The following is a 17,154-nucleotide window of genomic DNA, read 5'->3' as shown; positions in this document are numbered from 1 at the left end:
TACCATTGCAATAGTGTTGATTACAGGATGTAGACTTGATGCACACTTCCTGATTCACTGCTTTTTCAAAATCATGAAGGATGATTTCCTTTCATGTAAAATATGTTCATACCACAAGTCGGACAAAGCGCTTCCCTGCATTCAATACTGTATTTATTTGCTGGAGGTTATGTCACATAAGGCTTACACAGCGTAGTTATACAGAGTAGAATGTGTGAACAATGACTCTATACCTGACTACAAAAGGATAGGTCCGCTATGTTATGGCTATACATGACCTTATATTGATGCTACACTTGTCTCTGTCAACTATCTGATGGATCCATGTAGGCTGGATTTACATTGCAGGTCCAATTCCCGCCCACTGTCCATATTCCATATGTATTCTATGTGATGATGCATGACTGTGTTTATATCCACATGAAACAACATGCAAATTGCACTTAATAACACAAGCGTCAACACCAGGCAGTGACAACATGGAAGTAAATAATACATAAATCTAAACATGAAACAGTATTTAGTTGTCCTGGGCTGACTTTTCTTCTTCACTGATTTGAATTAGGAGAACTTCCACATGGCTACACTTTATTTTTCTTATTTAATGCTTATGACATCTCTAATATAGCATACAGTGGTGCCTTAAGTCAAATTCATTCCAGGAGAATCCAGTCATGAAAAGACAAAGAAGACTTTCACAACTACTCGACGTGACTCTACAGCTATGTTTGTCGTTTTTCGCAGAGGCTAATGAAAACAAGCCCACGGGGTGTTCTTTTGTTTGTCAATATGTGTTGAGACACCGGTTTTGTTCCAATATCCTCTGCTGACAGGATTAACATCATGACTAATTCGTTAGCTCGTCTATCATGTTTACATCCGGTGCTAGCGGAAGGCATCATTGTGTGATTGTAGCAAGTACGAAGGCTTCAAATGATGGCTCGGATCTTGCAAAATTCCAGTCGGGTCACTCGTATCTCAAGGCACCACTGTATTTGCATCATATTTGATATTCTACAAAGCGCTAATGTGGCTATTGAGACCACATTGAACGTTCTGTACATCTTTAATGTAGCATATTTACATCATATCTAATCCTGCAGTGATTCCCAACCTTTATTGAGCCAAGGCACATATTTTAAGTTAATAAAAGAAATCTCACGACACCGCACCAAACAAAAAAGTTACTTAAAGTGGATAGGCCCACGTATATCAATAATATACTTCCTACAGTCAAATAGAAGATCATGTATTCGCTCTGTTTGTCAGTATAAGTCAGTTATAGATAGACGAACAAAGATACATACTAATTGGTTATAAAATTGAATGAACTCTGATAGTTTCTCACGGCACACCTTAACCATGGAACACTAACTGGTTGAGAAGCACTGCTATACTGTACACCTCTAACGTAATGTATTAACGTAATTTGTCATGTTTTACAGTGGCTGTTTTTCAAGGTTTTTGTGCAGACGTAGGCATGCAGACATACCTATGTCAGCGATGTTGCGTATTTGATTGGACGTCAAGCTGGCATTGACGTGGTACATTGGCAGATGTCCCACATGTATCAAATTCCCCGTCTGAGGCTATCCAATTTCATTTTCTTTTTTCTCAAGGCTGCCATGGCACACTCTAATGGTCACTTGAGAGCAAGACATGAGAATGGGTGCAATGCAAATCCAGCCTTTATTACCGAGTGCCTCTCTGGATGACTCAAGGTCGGTGACAGCCAGTCCGTCCCCCCCGTACTGGATTAAAACATAGTGTTCCCCTACATATTCTCTCCTCACTCATATCTATATCTATTTGTGGATTTTTCAGGGCAATCCTCTATTGTTTGCTTTTTTGTGCTCAGGCCAAATCTGTCCGGTGAGTGTATTGTTCGGTGCTATCTCGTGACATCTTGGTGCTATTGAAGTATGGTGAAGTAAGTTAAAGAGCATCTCGTGGCAACTTGGTGCAGAAAATAATTGTGAAGTCATACACACGGTAGAATTCATAGCATTGTACTGTGCCTTAAAAGAGCTCCGCTTGGCCAATTAATGTTTTGTGTGAGTGTCAACTTCATGTGTCTTATGAGTGTTTTGCATGTTTGACTTTTTGTAATATTCAATAAATGACTAAAAGTGCATCTGCTACTGTCGCTTTCCTTTTTTCCACTTGACTCAAGTACCAGACTATGTGAAGTGTGTAATTTGTCTAACAAAAAAATTCTTGAATTACTTGGATTTTTTAAATATTTTAGCTATTTGCAGTAGAACTCAGGGGAACACTGTATCTATGCTACTATATGTTCTAGGCGAGAAGCAATTGCAAATATTGGCCTGATATCATCCATGACACCCTGACCTATGTCTCAGTGTAGGTCCTCAGCATCATGGTCATCCGCATGAGTAAAAGGAGGGCAACTGGACTCTTCAAGGTCAATAACTCAGAAGAGAGCAGTTGCCTCCATTCACCTTTGGGTTGTTGTTTAAACTACTGAAGAGTCCAGTTACCTGGAAAACATCCTGAGACGTCCACTCCTTGTTCCTTCACAGTATGTCATTCAATAAGTGCTACACATTAGAATGCTGGAAAAAAACAATCCTGCGTGTTGTTCCTCCTCCTCCTCATCTTTGCCCCCCCCTCAGACCATCATGGGCGTGTCTGAGAAAACGGAGCTGATGGACTCCGCGACGGACTTCTTCCTGGTTCCTTTCATCAGCGTGCGAGCTTCCGCCTCTTCGTCATCCTGGTCCTCGTTGGGGTTCAGCTTTCCGTTCTGGCCCCGCGCCTCCTTGGCGTCTGTGAAGACCACATGCCTGTTGAGCGTTGAGGGGTCGCCTCCGTGGGTGGGCGTCACGCTCAGCACGGATGAGCGGATGCTGTCGTCACCCCGGCCTTTGCCCTTGCCGGGGCAGCAGAAGCAGCGGCACGGCGTCAGGTAGAGGTAAACCAGAATCAGGACCACGCTGGCCAGGCAGCCCACCAAGGTAGTGTACGCCGTGTTGAGGGTATCGCCACTGCCGTGCATGGTGAAGTTGTGCACCTTCAGGACCACATAGATGGTCTCGTTGAAGGCCTCGCTGGTAGCCAAGCAGGTGTAGGTTCCAGAGTCTTCTAACCGGATTGGACTGACTCGCAGGCTGCCGTCCGACAAGACTTTGGCCGTCTGGTTTCCGTCGGGAATCAGCGCAGAGGGACCGGGAAGCATCCAGGTCTTGAGCATGTTCCTACGCTTGGTGTCGCAGCCCAGGATCAGCGTCTGCTCCAGAAAGGCTTCCTCTTCTGCCTCCTTGAAGGTACTGCAGTTCATGCTGTCGCCACTCAAGCTAAACACATCCACTTGCTTCTTCTGCGAGCCCGGCAGGATGCAAGTGAAGTCATCTCTGAAGTCCACCACGGAGTTGAGCTTGCGGAGGTCCCAGTGGGCGACCAACGTGTAGAGGTCACAGTGGCACGGCAGCGGGTTGTTGTGGAAATAGAGGCCATTTTTTAACCAGGCGGGCAGCGCCCCCATCTCATCCAGAGGAAGCTTTTTAATCTTGTTGGACGACACGTCCAGCAGGTCGAGCTTCTCCAGACGGGACTTCTCCCTGATGAGCTCCACGGGGAATCTGGAGATTTGGTTGTGGCTTAGGTAGAGCTTCTGGAGGTTGAGTGTGGTGATGAAGGCTGAGTGCTCAATCTGGGTGATTTTGTTGTTGTACAACAGGAGAACCTCCAGGTTGACCAGCGGCTCAAACAAAAACTCGTCCATATGCTGCAGGCTGTTGGAGGACAGGTCCAGATAGCGCAGATGCTTCACGTTCACAAAGGCTTCCGAAGACAGGAAGAGCATACCGTTGTGGCTCAATAGCAGGTTGCGGAGTTTCGGGAGCTTCACCGTGGTCCACTCCGACTTCAGCCTCACAATGTCATTATAGCTGAGATCCAGGACGGCCGTGTAAAGCGGCAGGCTCATCGGTACGCTGCTCAGGTTCATCTTGGAGCAGCTTAGGATGTTGGAGGCGCAGATGCAGGGTGCCACCGATGCCCCCCCTGGAGGCCATAGCAGGCCCATGCACACGACCAAGGACAGGGCCCAGTCCAAGCAGTTGTTCCTGAGCTGCCGTTTTCTGCTGGGCGGCTGCGACATGCTGGCTGACTGGCTGCAGATTGATTTCTACACCGAAGAGGTGGGCTGTGATTTCAGTTCCAGAAAACAGTCGCTGAAGAAGCCTGGGACATTGCTTAGTGGGGCTGAAAAGGGCGGAAGCAAACAGAAAACTTTCAGTATTCCCTCTGATCAAGTTCAGTGAATTGGAGGACAATTTCTATTCACTTCTACATTTTCTTTTGAATAGGTTTTCAATTTGTACATTACAAATCCCATTTCTAAATGCAACGAGCTGCTCTGTTGTATATCAACAGAGGGGGGAGAAACCCCCCCTCACAAAAATAGTAAAAACATAAACAAAACACCACTATTAACTACCCGACTGCACGTAGCTCTGTATAAACACAGTGCCCTCCATAATTATTGGCACCCCCGATGCCTTAAAATGAATTCCATTTTTCTTGCGGAAGCATACTCTCATACTGCTAATTTTAGAAATAGATCACCAGACAGAGTCAAGCTCCTCCCACGGCCATCTCAGTGCCCAGACCTCACCAACCGCATTGACAATCGCTGGAGTGAGCTAAAGAGGTGAGTGAAGAGAGGAACCAGGTTGCTGGGTGATTTAGAGAGGTTGTGCAAAGGAAAGTTTGAAGAGCCCTCTTTCTGTTGTCTCCAGTTTTGTAAAACATAGGAGATGAATAGGTGTTGTTTTGCTGGCAAAAGGGGGTTGTATACAAAGTCAAGGGTGCTAATAATTGTAGCACACTTTGACATATGATGTAAAATTTCTTTAAGTGGGATTTTTTTCCCACTGAATAAATGCATTTATATTCAAGTTTGGGTTTAACTCCTTTTTTAAAATGTTCCAATATTATTTTAAAAATATTAGAAGTTAAAGTAGCAGTAGTTCCGATAACTAAGGAGGGCGGTGTACTTTACAGACGTTACTGTACATGACAATCAGAGTTAAGTTAGTCTTGACCAGCAAAAACTAACGTAAGCAATGATTCATAGCCCAGTAACTGTAATTTGCATAATACAAATAAAATGATGGTTTAGCTGGATAAATCTTGTTTTTTCTTTAACATTAGTTAACCCCCCAAATGCTCTGGTTTTCAGAATTGTTCGTGGCTAAACTGTCCTGCAATTCTGGAAAACAAAAGCACCAAAATAAGGTGAAAAAAACAGATTAAATAAAAGCAAAATGGAAAATAAAACGTGCAAAAATATCAGATTTTGCATTGATTTTGAAAAAAGCAGCACGTTTTCAAGCATAATTTAAATGTAGGAACCCTGACTGCACTTGTCTATGCTCCTCGGGAGACAAAAAAAACGCGTCCTTCATTCATCTTGTCCTTCCATTGACAGCACATCACGGTCACGTGCATCATCTCGCACATCTATCCGTTCATGATTTAGGCTTCGAATAAACCCCCACGCCTTGTACCTTCATCATACACCAATTAAATTTGTGCTGCAGCCTTGAGAGGGCTTCCGTTGAGGAAGAAAACAAGCAAGATGGAGACGCTTACCTTCATCTTTGAAGCCCGGCGCCTGCTGTCGTAACATGCAGATGGCGTCCCCACCTCTCACGAGATCACCTCGCCAATGTTATTGTGCCGCTGCGGTGGTGGCTTGTGACGCGTTTGCGCCAAAAGAAAGTCCGACCGCAAGACTGAGGGTGAGGAAGATGAAGATGCACAGAGCATGCGCACACGCCATCGCCCTCCCGGCCAGCCTTGAGTCTCAATCAAAACGCGCAGCGGAGGTCAAACACACACACCGTGGTAAGAGTACAAAGAAAAGAAAAGAAAAGAAAAGAAAAGAAAAGAAAAGAAAAGAAAAGAAAAGAAAAGTTTAAGGTAAGTTTAAGTTAAGCACAATTGCACCATTTCCACCAAGTTGCTCTTATTATCTTACATTTGTTAAAGTGTGACGTGTGTGTGAAGACAAGAGCTACATTTCAAAACAGAAACATTTGGAATTTTTCATTGCTCTTATTTATTCATTGTATGTGCCTTCTTATTTTTACTTTTCGTATTGTTTACTTGAATGTGTAATAAGTCTTGTCACCGTGGGATACTAGGAAATGCAATTTCGATCTCTTTGTATGTCTTGACATGTGAAGAAATTGACAATAAAGCAGACTATGACTTTGACACACACACACACACACACACACACACACACACACACACACACACACACACACACACACACACACACACACACACACACACACACACACACACACACACAGAGTTTATTTGTCATTGGGTTGCCAGCTCATTGTGTCTCCATTGCGTCTGACATCTGACGTGGTAGCAGAAATTAATGATTAATCAGAGATTGATGACATCATGGAGAAAACCAGATGCTCTTCTGAGCCCTTTAACAAAGGTTAGGGTTGTCAAGGAGGGTTTCAAAATAAGGTTAGAGTTTAAAACAAGGGCAAGGGTTTCAAAGTAGGGTTTAAATTTCAAATTGAGGTTTTAAACTAGGGTTAATTTTTTAAATTAGGGTTTCAAACTTTTTACGGTTTCAAATTACAGTTTTAAAGACCAGTTAGAGTTTCAAGTTAGGGTTTCGAACTAGGGTTGAGGTTTCAAATTAGGGTTTTTAAGCAGGGTTCGGGTTTTCAAGTAGGGTTTCAAACTAGGGTTGAACTTTTAAACGAGAGTTTCATACATTAGTAGAGGTTTCAAAATTGGGTTTTAAAGTCACATTTCAAGGGGTAGAGCTTCAAAGTAGGGGTTTATGGTATGGTTTGGGTTTCAAATTAGGGTTAGTGTTTCCAAGTAGAGTTTCAAACTATTGTTATATTTTCAAATTAGGGTTTTAAACTAGGGTTGGGGTTTCATACTTTGGTGAGCATAAAAAAATAGGGTGTTAAAATTGCATTCCCAGTTGATAGTTATTTGGGAGTAAGTAATGGGAGAATGATTTTGATGACAGCCACGGAAACACACCTCGGAGCTAAACCGCAGATGAGAGGCCATGGGCGGCGGTTGCCTGGCAACACCATCCCCATTGCAGCAGAGTAGAGTCAAACTGAGCATGAATCACTTTCAGATGGATAAGTCTCACCACAGGCACGTCGGGCACTGAGTTGAGACACGCCTCGGCGCACTTGCACCGAGTGACGATTATTAACGTTCTGCACTTTACTTCTCTGTTAGTGTTTGTCACCATTTTGAGAGCTTTTCTCACTAAACGTTTGGAAAATTCAGCCCCTGAAGCCACTTTGACTTACCAACATCAAATTTGTCAGGTATCTCTATCATGGGCAGACCCACAAAAATTTCCCCAAAAGCCATGTCAGAAAACAGCCATTTTGATTTGAAGCAATTATTTGAGTTTTTTTCTGGAAGCACCCAATTAGGGCAAACCTGTCACAGAGATTTTGTCCAATTGCATGGTTTCTTACTGTACACATTGTTGTTAAAAAAAATATCCTAAATGATCCCCCGAGATGAATGAAAATGCACAATTAATGCCCTCCAAGAAAAATGGTTTGTAATTGCCTGCAAGTACCTCAAAATAACTTTTTGATGAAGCAGAGTGGCTCCCCGGCTGAACCGGTTGCACACAGAGATGACCAACCATCCGCACTCACACCTATGGGCAATTTAGAGTGTTCAATCGGCCTGCCATGCATGTCAGGAATCGGGCAGTACAGCCAAATGTAGAGTGACACATGTATTTAATAAGGGGAAGTGGAAGCGTAGGCTCGCAGCTGGGTGATTCTGGTGAGTGGCGGCGACAAGGGGGGCTTGACATGGAGCGCCGCTGGAGAGCGCGGCGGGCAAGGCACGTAGAGACGACGTGTGCTTACGGAGGTCGTAGTCGAGGTCGAGCGTGGAGCCAGGGCGGGCGGCGATCAGGACTTGGTCGAGATCAGGCGAACAGCTGGCAAGACAAGACGGGTAAAAACAGGTCAGCACGGGAGTCAGACAGGTCAACCGCAGTGAGCTCGCGAATAGCATCACAGGACGGACTGACAATCTGGACTTGCACTGGCTGCGCTGATGTAGTCCGCTCAACAAGCCAGTGGCAGCCAGTGACAGCGATCATGCTGATTGGAGGGGCGCGGCCGAGCGGCAGGTGCAATGCATGTTTTTGAAAGGTGGGAGGAAACCGGAGTACCCCGAGAAAAACTCACGCAGGTACGGGGAGAACATGCAAACTCCACACAGGGAGCCATAATTAAACCTGCAACCTCTAAACTCTGAGGCGGACATGCAAACCAGTGCGCACCGTGTTGCCTGCAGCAACGCAATACCTATAATTTAACATATGTACGTGTGTGTGTGTGTGCGTGTGTAAGCCTCTATGCACGTGCTGAACCCCAGCAAGGCTGCCTCATTTCTTCCTGCAGGGGGCGACATTGACTGACACATCATCATCCAACGTGTTTATTTTCTTGATGTATGAAATGTTTGAACACGATAAAACGGATTTATTGCATCAAAACACACTTGGCCAAATTATGCTGAAAGAAACCCGGACACATTGTTGAATGATCGCATAATTTGTCAATAAACCTATTTGAAATGGAACCATTTGCTGAGGAGTGAAAACGTGCTCTTCAGATGACAGTGACGTCATCAGGTTGTTCGCAGGGATTGGTCAAATGAGGCCCTGTGAAGAAAACAGCACAAACTGACAAACTCAAATGCAACACCACTATTTGCCATTTGAGCGAAGCATGTACAGAAAAGATTAATGCTGAAACAAGAATGTTCCTTGTACCTTCATCCATATTAAGCGTGCCTTGTGTTTATTGCGTTCTGTCGGGCTCAAACATGCTCTTTCCATTCTGATTCAGCTTGATGGATTTGTGAGACACCTGAGCAGCCTGGACAACACCCTGCCGGACAACCAGTGTCAGGATTGGAGACGACTTGACCACATGAGAACGTCACCTTATCCGTTCCTCCTCACCTTGAAGCTCCTCTTTCTCTTCTGGATGTTCTGCTCCGGCTGAAAGAGGATGACGTAAACTTTGGGAATGTAAAGCATTCCGAGGGAGACGGACGCACTGAGAGTCATGGACACGGTCAAAGTCGCCGTCTGGATGAACATCTGTAGGGAGGACACCGTCTTCAGAGGCTACAATGCAATCTAGATTACGGCTCCAGTTGCGGTCTTTACCTTTTCTGTGGATTGGGCTGTACCAAAAAAGATGGGTACGAAGGCCAGCCAGACGATGCAGGTGGTGTACATGGTGAAACCGATGGGTTTTGCCTCGTTAAAAGTCTCCGGGACGCCCCGGCTTTTCACGGCGTACACGGTGCACGTCACCTAACAACACAAACCAAGTGGGTCATGCCTCGCCGGGTCGCTTTGCTCAGTGGGTGGGGCTTGACCGCTTACCATGAGCACGATACTGTAGCTGAGGCAGCAGATGATTGACAGATCAGACATGTCACACTTGAGAATCCCTCTGGCCAAGTCAGGGTTCGGGGGACGGAGCTCGTCGTAGTCGACAATGGTGTGAGGCGGCACCACGGCGAACCACACAAACACGCCAAACACCTGACGCAAGCGCACGCACACACAGGCCTGATTCATATTTCCATCTCGCTCAGCTTAATTCACCAACCTGCCAACCAATCAACCAACTGATGGACAAATCTACTAATAATCAATCAACTGACCAAAAAAGTAGCCTTCAATTGATCCCCCCCATAAAACAACCAATTGACCTACCTAATCTACAAACTAAACAAATCATTTGAGTAAATAACCAATAATGCAATGATAATAAAGTCAAAATTCTAGATCAATCAGGGCAGGGATTCGGAAGCTAAGGCCCAACAAATTTGAATAATTTGGGAAAAAGTCTTTCTTTGAACCCTTATATCAAGAACTACTGGGTCAATATTCTCAAAACAAGTATTGTTGGAAAGGGAATTCAACAAGAAGATTGGTGAATATGTTAGTAAAAAACAACCAAACAAAACAAAATTTAACCAAACCAAATGATCAAACAACAAATCTACTAATTTCCACTTTTTTTGCTGACCTACAGTACACGTGAGGCCGGCAGAAACAGCAAGTGATGTTCTCACCTGGACCGAGACCAGGATGAAGGTGATGAGCAGCTGCGAGGTGGGGCTGATGAACTTGGGCGGCGTCACTGAGCGTTTGCCCTGTTCGAAGATGCGATAGATGCGGTTGGTTTTGGTCAACATAGCGGAGTACGTGATGGCCATGCCCAGGCCCAGCAGAAGGCGACGGAACGCGCACACGACCACGCCGGGCTCGGCGATCATCAGGAACGTGATCAAGTAGATTAAAAAGATCCCTGAGAGAGGGGACAGCAAGTCGCATCATGACATCATACATTTTCTTTAGTGTCTATGTATTTCACCACTATGCATTGTATACCTACTATATTTGGCGTGTGCCTGTCTTTCGCATGTCACCAACCTGTCAGTAAAACGTAGCTGAGCTCCCGTCCAGATGCTCTGACAATGGGCGTGTCGTTAAATCGGACGAAGGTGATAACGACCGTGCAGGTCGCCAGGATACCGAGCATGGAAAGGGAGGCGGGCACCAAGGCCCACGGCGAGTTCCACTCCAGTTTAATGATTGGCGTCGGACGACAGGCGGTCCTGTTCGGGACCGGCCGCATGTCCGACGGACAGGTCTCGCAGGTGAACTGGTCCACTTGGTACTGATAGCCGTCACAGAGCTGGAGACATTGGGCATGGTCTAAATTATTGTTCAAATGCCTTCTTTGATCATGCCGTGATGATTGTGGAGGTGCGAGAATTCAGCAACATGCAAACAGACAGACAAGGTTATTATTACCTCACAGTGCCAACAACAGGGGACCCCATTGACCATCTTCTTCCTCTCTCCAGGTTTACAGGGTAAACTGCAAATGGAGTCTGGCAGTGACTTGTCTCCTCCGGACCACTGCATCTCCTCCAACTGACAGACACACACACACACATTAGATCTCCTACGGTCACATGATAGGCCATAAACGCTTGGGACCGATCAAAGACTTACATTGAGACGCAGGTTGTTGGTCCACTGGCCAATGACGTGGTAGCCAGGGTGACTGTGATTGGTCATCTGGAACTGGAAGATGTCGTAACGGCCGGGAGCGTCTCCATTCTCGTTGAATAAGACGCTGGTGCCGGCACTTCCTGTTGGGAAGAAAGACGCACCCGCTTTTGACTTGGTGACCCCCTTCGACTCTGCTTTGTGTGTGTGAATGGACTGACTGATGTTCATATCGTGTTTGTGTGTTTCATTGGACGTAAAGGGATCTGACCGTTGAAGTTGACGTCTCGGATGTAGCTCAGCAAGGAGCGTCCCTCCACCGGGTCCATGGCGCTGCAAACGCCGCCGTCGGGTCGGTCGCCACAGAGCTGTTGCTGCATGCTGTTCAGGGCGTAGGCCACGGCGTAAACGGCGTCAATTACAAACTGAACCTTGCCCTCCTGCTCGTACGGAGAGTCCTGGCTGATTCTCTCCTGGCCTGGGGGGGACGAGGAGGGAGGGACAAAATTTACTGCATTTATATCCCAAATTTGTGATCGTTTGTAATGTCATCATTTTCCGATCCATCAATGACGGCATGAATCGGATTCGGAAAATAAGACATGACAATCAGTTGTACCCGACATCCAATGGAATCTGAACCCACCTGTGCATTTCTTCTTGCCAGGGTCCACTTCGACACCAGGTCGGGTGAGTTTACAACGGAAATCGTCTTCCCAGAACTCATTGAACCAAATGTTTCTGCGATTGTTCTCCAGAGAGCGAGACACGAAGTACTGATCAAAGCCTGGAATCGATGTATTAATGGCATTTCCATTCATTTCAGTGGAAAAGGATTATTTCAAACACATGAGTTTTGAGTTACAAACATGCTGACGGAACATACTAACTCATATCTCAAGGCACCACTATAGACAGTACACACACACCTATACAAATAGATAACCATACATACATGTACACACACACACGGGCAGCCTGCGCATCCTTACGGTCTATGGACGCTCGTTTGGGCAAGATGGTAACGGCCCCCTCGGCGACATCCTCCAGTTCCATGACGGGCGAGCTCTTTGCCCCCCAGCTGTCGGACCCCACAAACAGGAAGTGTCCTGTCAGGTTGGCACGCTTGGCCGCCTCCAGGACCTGTCTGGCACAACCACAGGGGCGCCTAAATTAAGTGAGGTGCCCCAAAGGTGGGAGTGATTTGGCGCCCAGCGTTTTACTTGATGTCGTCCTCGTTGGCAAAGATGATGACCCCCCTGGCGTTGCTGGTCTCCATCAAGCGACTGACGATCTTGTCAAACTCGCCGTCCGTCGGCTCACGGGGAATCTTCACAGATTGGGCGATACATACGCCACCTGGGATAAACACAGCTATTACATTGACATAACACTAACATGACTCATGCCAAAACTAGTCATATAAAATGAAATACTAAATTATTTTTCCTTTACATGTCATTTCTATATAGCATTAGAAGTGATTAATTCTTCTTATTAGAATTGCATAAATGGCTGCGCACAAAGCAAAATTATTTTTATTAAAAATTATTTATGAAGAAATAATAAAAACTAAAATGATTTTTAAAAACAAAAACTAACTGAAACTGCATTTTACATTTACAAAACTAAATCAAACTATAATTATACAACACAATACATCTATTTATTTAGCGCTTTCACAACAGCTGTCGCTGTAACAAAGCTCTTTGTAGTACTTCATAAAATAACAATACAACAGAACACATCACAAAAAACATTGGCAATAATACAAACATAATATCCGTCACTGGAGCCACCGGTGGACCCAACATTTTGTCGATGCGCCCATCTTTTCTATTTTTTACGTTTGATCTGTAACGAGGTCACGTTTCTAAATTCCCGGAACAAAATACAGACAATAATTGACAGCTCTAGAAATGACAAAAATACATTATCTGTGTATGTCACTAAAACAACCTCACCAGCCTCTCTTGAGATCTGCACGAAGGCGTCCACTCCGCTCTCACCATAGTTTCCCTCAGAGGCCAAGGTAGACACGTAGTTCCAGCCCAGAGCTTTAACGATGTCCAGCATGGCTTGTGCCTGGTACGAGTCCGGTGGAACCACTCGGGAGAAGAAGTCGTAGCGATTGTTGTCGCTCAGTTCAGGAGCAGTCGACGCGTAGCTCACCTGAGGGATCTGAGCGACCAGTAGTTAGTAAAGTGGACTATAATTTTATGTAATTTTACATCACTACCCAAATTAAGACATCTAGAACAAACCCTGAAAGTCCATCTACAGGATACTAGTTTTAGTTTCTGGACTATAAGCCAATACTTACTTTTTGCACAAGCTTTGAGTCCTGTGACTTATAGTACAGTGTGGCTTACCTATGGATTTTTCATGATTTTTATTATATTGTATGAAGATGTGTATATTCTCTTATATATGGAAATGAAATATTATAACATCTGCGGCTGATAGTCCAATGCGGCTTGTAACAAAATGGGATTTTCCCATAGTTTTAGCTGTTGCGTCTTATATTCGGGTGCGCATATATATATGTATATTTATGTGTGTGTGTGAGACACACACACTCATACATACACACATGATACAGAACAAAGGGCAGTCAAAAGGATTAGAGTTGTGCAACAGCATGAATGTGTGTCACACTTCAATCTAGTGAGTAACAATCACATTAGGACACATTGTGTGTGTTGGCAGATTAGTCAGTGTTGTAACACAAGCACTTTTGCACAAAAAACAGACAACATTTCATACCAGCAAAATGAGAAAAGAAAAAAGTTACCATGACAACCATGTTGGCATGTTCACTTTCTGTTATAATTATTGTATTATTTTTCTATAAAGGTCATCTTTAAACTTTCACCTGATTGTGTGTGAGCCCCGTTGTGTTTCACTGCTATGTTCCTTGCCCCCCCCGCCCAACTTGTCCATGCATGGATACACCCGCAGGGATGCAGAAGTTATTAAAAAAATTGAAAGCAGCAGTGAAGCAGACACCAATTGATCCACAATTAATCAATCATGTGCAGACTGTTGCCCTGTCATTTCCATTAAACTAGAAGGTGTATCACACGTTTCTAATGTGATAAAATATTTACAAATTTAAATTACAAAAAAAATATCAATTAATCCACAAATTATCCATCACCAAAAATTTTCACAGCCAATCATAAGAATTTCTTCTTACTACAGTCTTAATACAGCTAATCAGTGGAATTTTGCTAACAGTATCTGGAGGGTAAGTTGTGAAGAAAAGTGCTTGAAACAAAGTGACCGCAAGTTTGGAATCAATGTTCCAATTTTAATGCTTTTGTGTTGAATATAGAAAAAAAAAACATTTGCAAATATCTGCTTTTAATTTGGAGAAAAATAATCATAAATTAATTATAATAATAATAATAATAAATATATATATATTTGGGATATTTAACGCCAAACCAGATTCAAATTTGCTGTTGAACACTGTTATTCAATTACCTGTGGAATAATCAATAGAATTGATTCTAATAATATCAATGGGGACAATCCTACTGGCAACCAACCCAAGTTGTCAGCTGCGATAAGCAGAGGACAAAAAGCAGCACGGCGGTGCAGGTTACCTCAAAGAGGCGCAAGATGTTGGCCACCATGATGGACACAGAGCTTGCAGAGGCCCCGATCACTGCCACGACGCGCTCGGGCTTCCGGATGAGGGGCGGCCGCCCATCAGAGCAGCGGATGTCGGATGTGTCCTTCTGGATGAGGGCCTGCACAAAGGTCAGCGACTGCTCAAGGGCGTACGTGTCCCGTGAACATGTGTCTAGGATGCGCGCGCCCAACTTGATGTTGGGCAGCAGCGAGGGGTCGCCGTTGATCTGGTCCAGCGCGTACAACATGGCCTCCATGCGGTGGATGCCCTTCTCCTTCTTCAGCTCGCCACAGGGAAGGCCATGGGGTCCGCGGGCGTGAATGGGGAACAGGCCGCCCAGGGTGATGTCACCTGGGATTTTGATGGAGTGGGGGTGGAAATGTTGGTGGGAGGCCCACACCTGGACCGAAAGATCCAGGAGGAGGAGGAGGAGGACTGACGATGACATTATGATTCCGATTCTCACTTGACTATCTTCATCCTGCCAGTGTGTGGTGCCTGAGACGAATCAATACATTAATCAGTTAATCCAATTCCTTGAAAGGAAATACAATAATCGCTCCTTCTTTGCGAATTACAGGTTTGAAGATTTTTTTCAGAAAAATTTCTTACCAATTTGTTCTGCCTCTTGTTAGATGTAATTCTACTGATCACCACTAGATGGCGGCTCATTATTCACAATTCTGAGATGATATGCTCTGAGTGGTTGATGCAAACACTAAAGTTTGCTCTTTGAGAGGCATAAAACACACTGATAAGTGTTTTCAGTGAAGGAAAAAAACTGAAACTGTCGTATTGTATATTTTTATCCATTTACTTTCTCGCAGTATGCAGTATGTGTTTGTATTACTTTAAAAAAAAAAATAGACCTTTAAAAAATAATTAAGTGCCACAAATACTACAAAACATGTCTTGAAAGTGTTTGAATAGGGTACTTGTATATTGCAGATTTCACTTATTGTGATGTGGTCTGAAGGATGAAGGAGGGATTACTCCACTGCCACAAATAGCAAAAATCTGTGAATGAGACACTTTCATTCACATTCAAACTATGACTACAGAGATGACCCTCCATCATTCAAAACATTGGCCCTGTTTGCTCGATCTCTGTCAAGCAGGAGTGTCAGATCACTTGTACGTGTGACGTCAAGGTCCGTTGCCCCCATGTGAAAGGACAGATGCCCACAGCAATGTCCTGTGAAAAATACTTGCAGCACGGCGTTAAGTGCTTTTGACGCACAACAGGCGATTCCATTTTACACAGCCGACCCAACTCTGCTAGGAGCTCACAGAACCCCCAGCTAAAAAGTTACATTTGTCTTTAAGATGTGCAACTTTACCGTATGCACAGTGAATATTACTACAAAGTACATTTTAATTCGAATTATTTAAACACAATAGTGCTCTTGAATTTGATTATGAAATGAACCCCTGCACCCACCCCACCTACTGCAATAGTGCAACCAGGATTAATATCTATATTTGATTCTCATGAATAAAACAACTTTGGACCAATGTCAGCTGGTGAACGAACACTTCAAATAAATTGATTAACACTGACAATAATAAACAAGGACAGTCGTTCAAATGTGTTGTAGTAATAAAGAATCTCACTTACGGAGGAAGTGCTTCCTCCCGGCCGGAGAGCTCACGTCCTGGCTGCCCCACTGTGGAAGTTCTGATTTGGTCAAGCTCACCTGACAGAGGGGGAAATGATCCACCTCATAACAGACGTTCTAATCAGCAGTGCGTAATGTGTGTGTGTGTGTGTGTGTGTGTGTGCGCGTGCATGTGTGTGTGTGCATAGGCGTTTAGAGTTGTGACACTGACCTCTAGTGGTGAAGGTAACGAATTGATGACATTGGGTATGCGTGTATGGAAATATAAACAAAAAATATTATACAGAATAAAAGTAAAGAAAATAATACAAAAATTAAATATAAATACATAAATACAATAAAAATATAAATTCATACAGATTTCAATTATTTTTTATATCTGGTTTTATTTTCACTAAAACCAGATATAAAACCACATTTTTTGTTAAAGACTTCTAACAAACAAAAATCCAAGAGAATGTAATGAAATAAAGTTTCTATAAAGGTTTCTCATTGGCTCTCTTCCTTTCTTTTCAACCATTTTAGCTGTTCATGTAAATCAGTGGTTCCCAAACTTTTGCAGGCTGGCGCCCCCTTTGGCTCCCCAGTGAATTCCTAGCGCCCCCCCCCCCCCAAGGACCGGCATTTATATAAATAAATAATACATTTATATAAATAAATAAATAATACATTTATAATATAATTACCATTACGTTGAATTAGTGGGAGCACTGAGTTTGTTTCTCAGAAACGAGCCGGTCCCATCTAGACGTAATCGGAGACAATGACACCCGAAGTGATTTAAGGTT

At 44.1% G+C, this 17,154-nt stretch overlaps 2 protein-coding genes across 2 annotated transcripts; both read right to left on the bottom strand.

Annotated features, from left to right (window-relative positions):
• Nucleotides 1–131: 131 nt before the first annotated feature.
• On the bottom strand, nucleotides 132–5,813 carry amigo1 (adhesion molecule with Ig-like domain 1). Its single transcript, XM_037270808.1, has 2 exons — nucleotides 5,620–5,813; nucleotides 132–4,227 (listed from the first exon to the last, which is right to left on the bottom strand). The coding sequence occupies exon 2, from the start codon at nucleotides 4,121–4,123 to the stop codon at nucleotides 2,633–2,635; it is 1,491 nt and encodes a 496-aa protein (XP_037126703.1). The 5' UTR covers nucleotides 4,124–4,227; nucleotides 5,620–5,813; the 3' UTR covers nucleotides 132–2,632.
• Nucleotides 5,814–8,476: 2,663 nt separating this feature from the next.
• On the bottom strand, nucleotides 8,477–16,463 carry grm6a (glutamate receptor, metabotropic 6a). The gene is made up of 16 exons (XM_037270735.1): nucleotides 16,366–16,463; nucleotides 14,719–15,245; nucleotides 13,072–13,288; nucleotides 12,331–12,466; nucleotides 12,100–12,254; nucleotides 11,754–11,894; nucleotides 11,379–11,585; nucleotides 11,111–11,250; nucleotides 10,907–11,029; nucleotides 10,523–10,787; nucleotides 10,162–10,397; nucleotides 9,464–9,625; nucleotides 9,242–9,391; nucleotides 9,032–9,172; nucleotides 8,840–8,957; nucleotides 8,477–8,728 (listed from the first exon to the last, which is right to left on the bottom strand). Exons 2-15 carry the CDS (start codon nucleotides 15,193–15,195, stop codon nucleotides 8,868–8,870), a joined length of 2,640 nt encoding a protein of 879 aa, XP_037126630.1. The 5' UTR covers nucleotides 15,196–15,245; nucleotides 16,366–16,463; the 3' UTR covers nucleotides 8,477–8,728; nucleotides 8,840–8,867.
• Between the last annotated feature and the right edge of the window lie 691 nt (nucleotides 16,464–17,154).

The sequence above is a fragment of the Syngnathus acus genome, chromosome 2, assembly GCF_901709675.1.
Source record: "Syngnathus acus chromosome 2, fSynAcu1.2, whole genome shotgun sequence".
NCBI lineage: Eukaryota > Metazoa > Chordata > Actinopteri > Syngnathiformes > Syngnathidae > Syngnathus > Syngnathus acus.
This window is presented reverse-complemented; position numbering and strand designations above follow the sequence as displayed.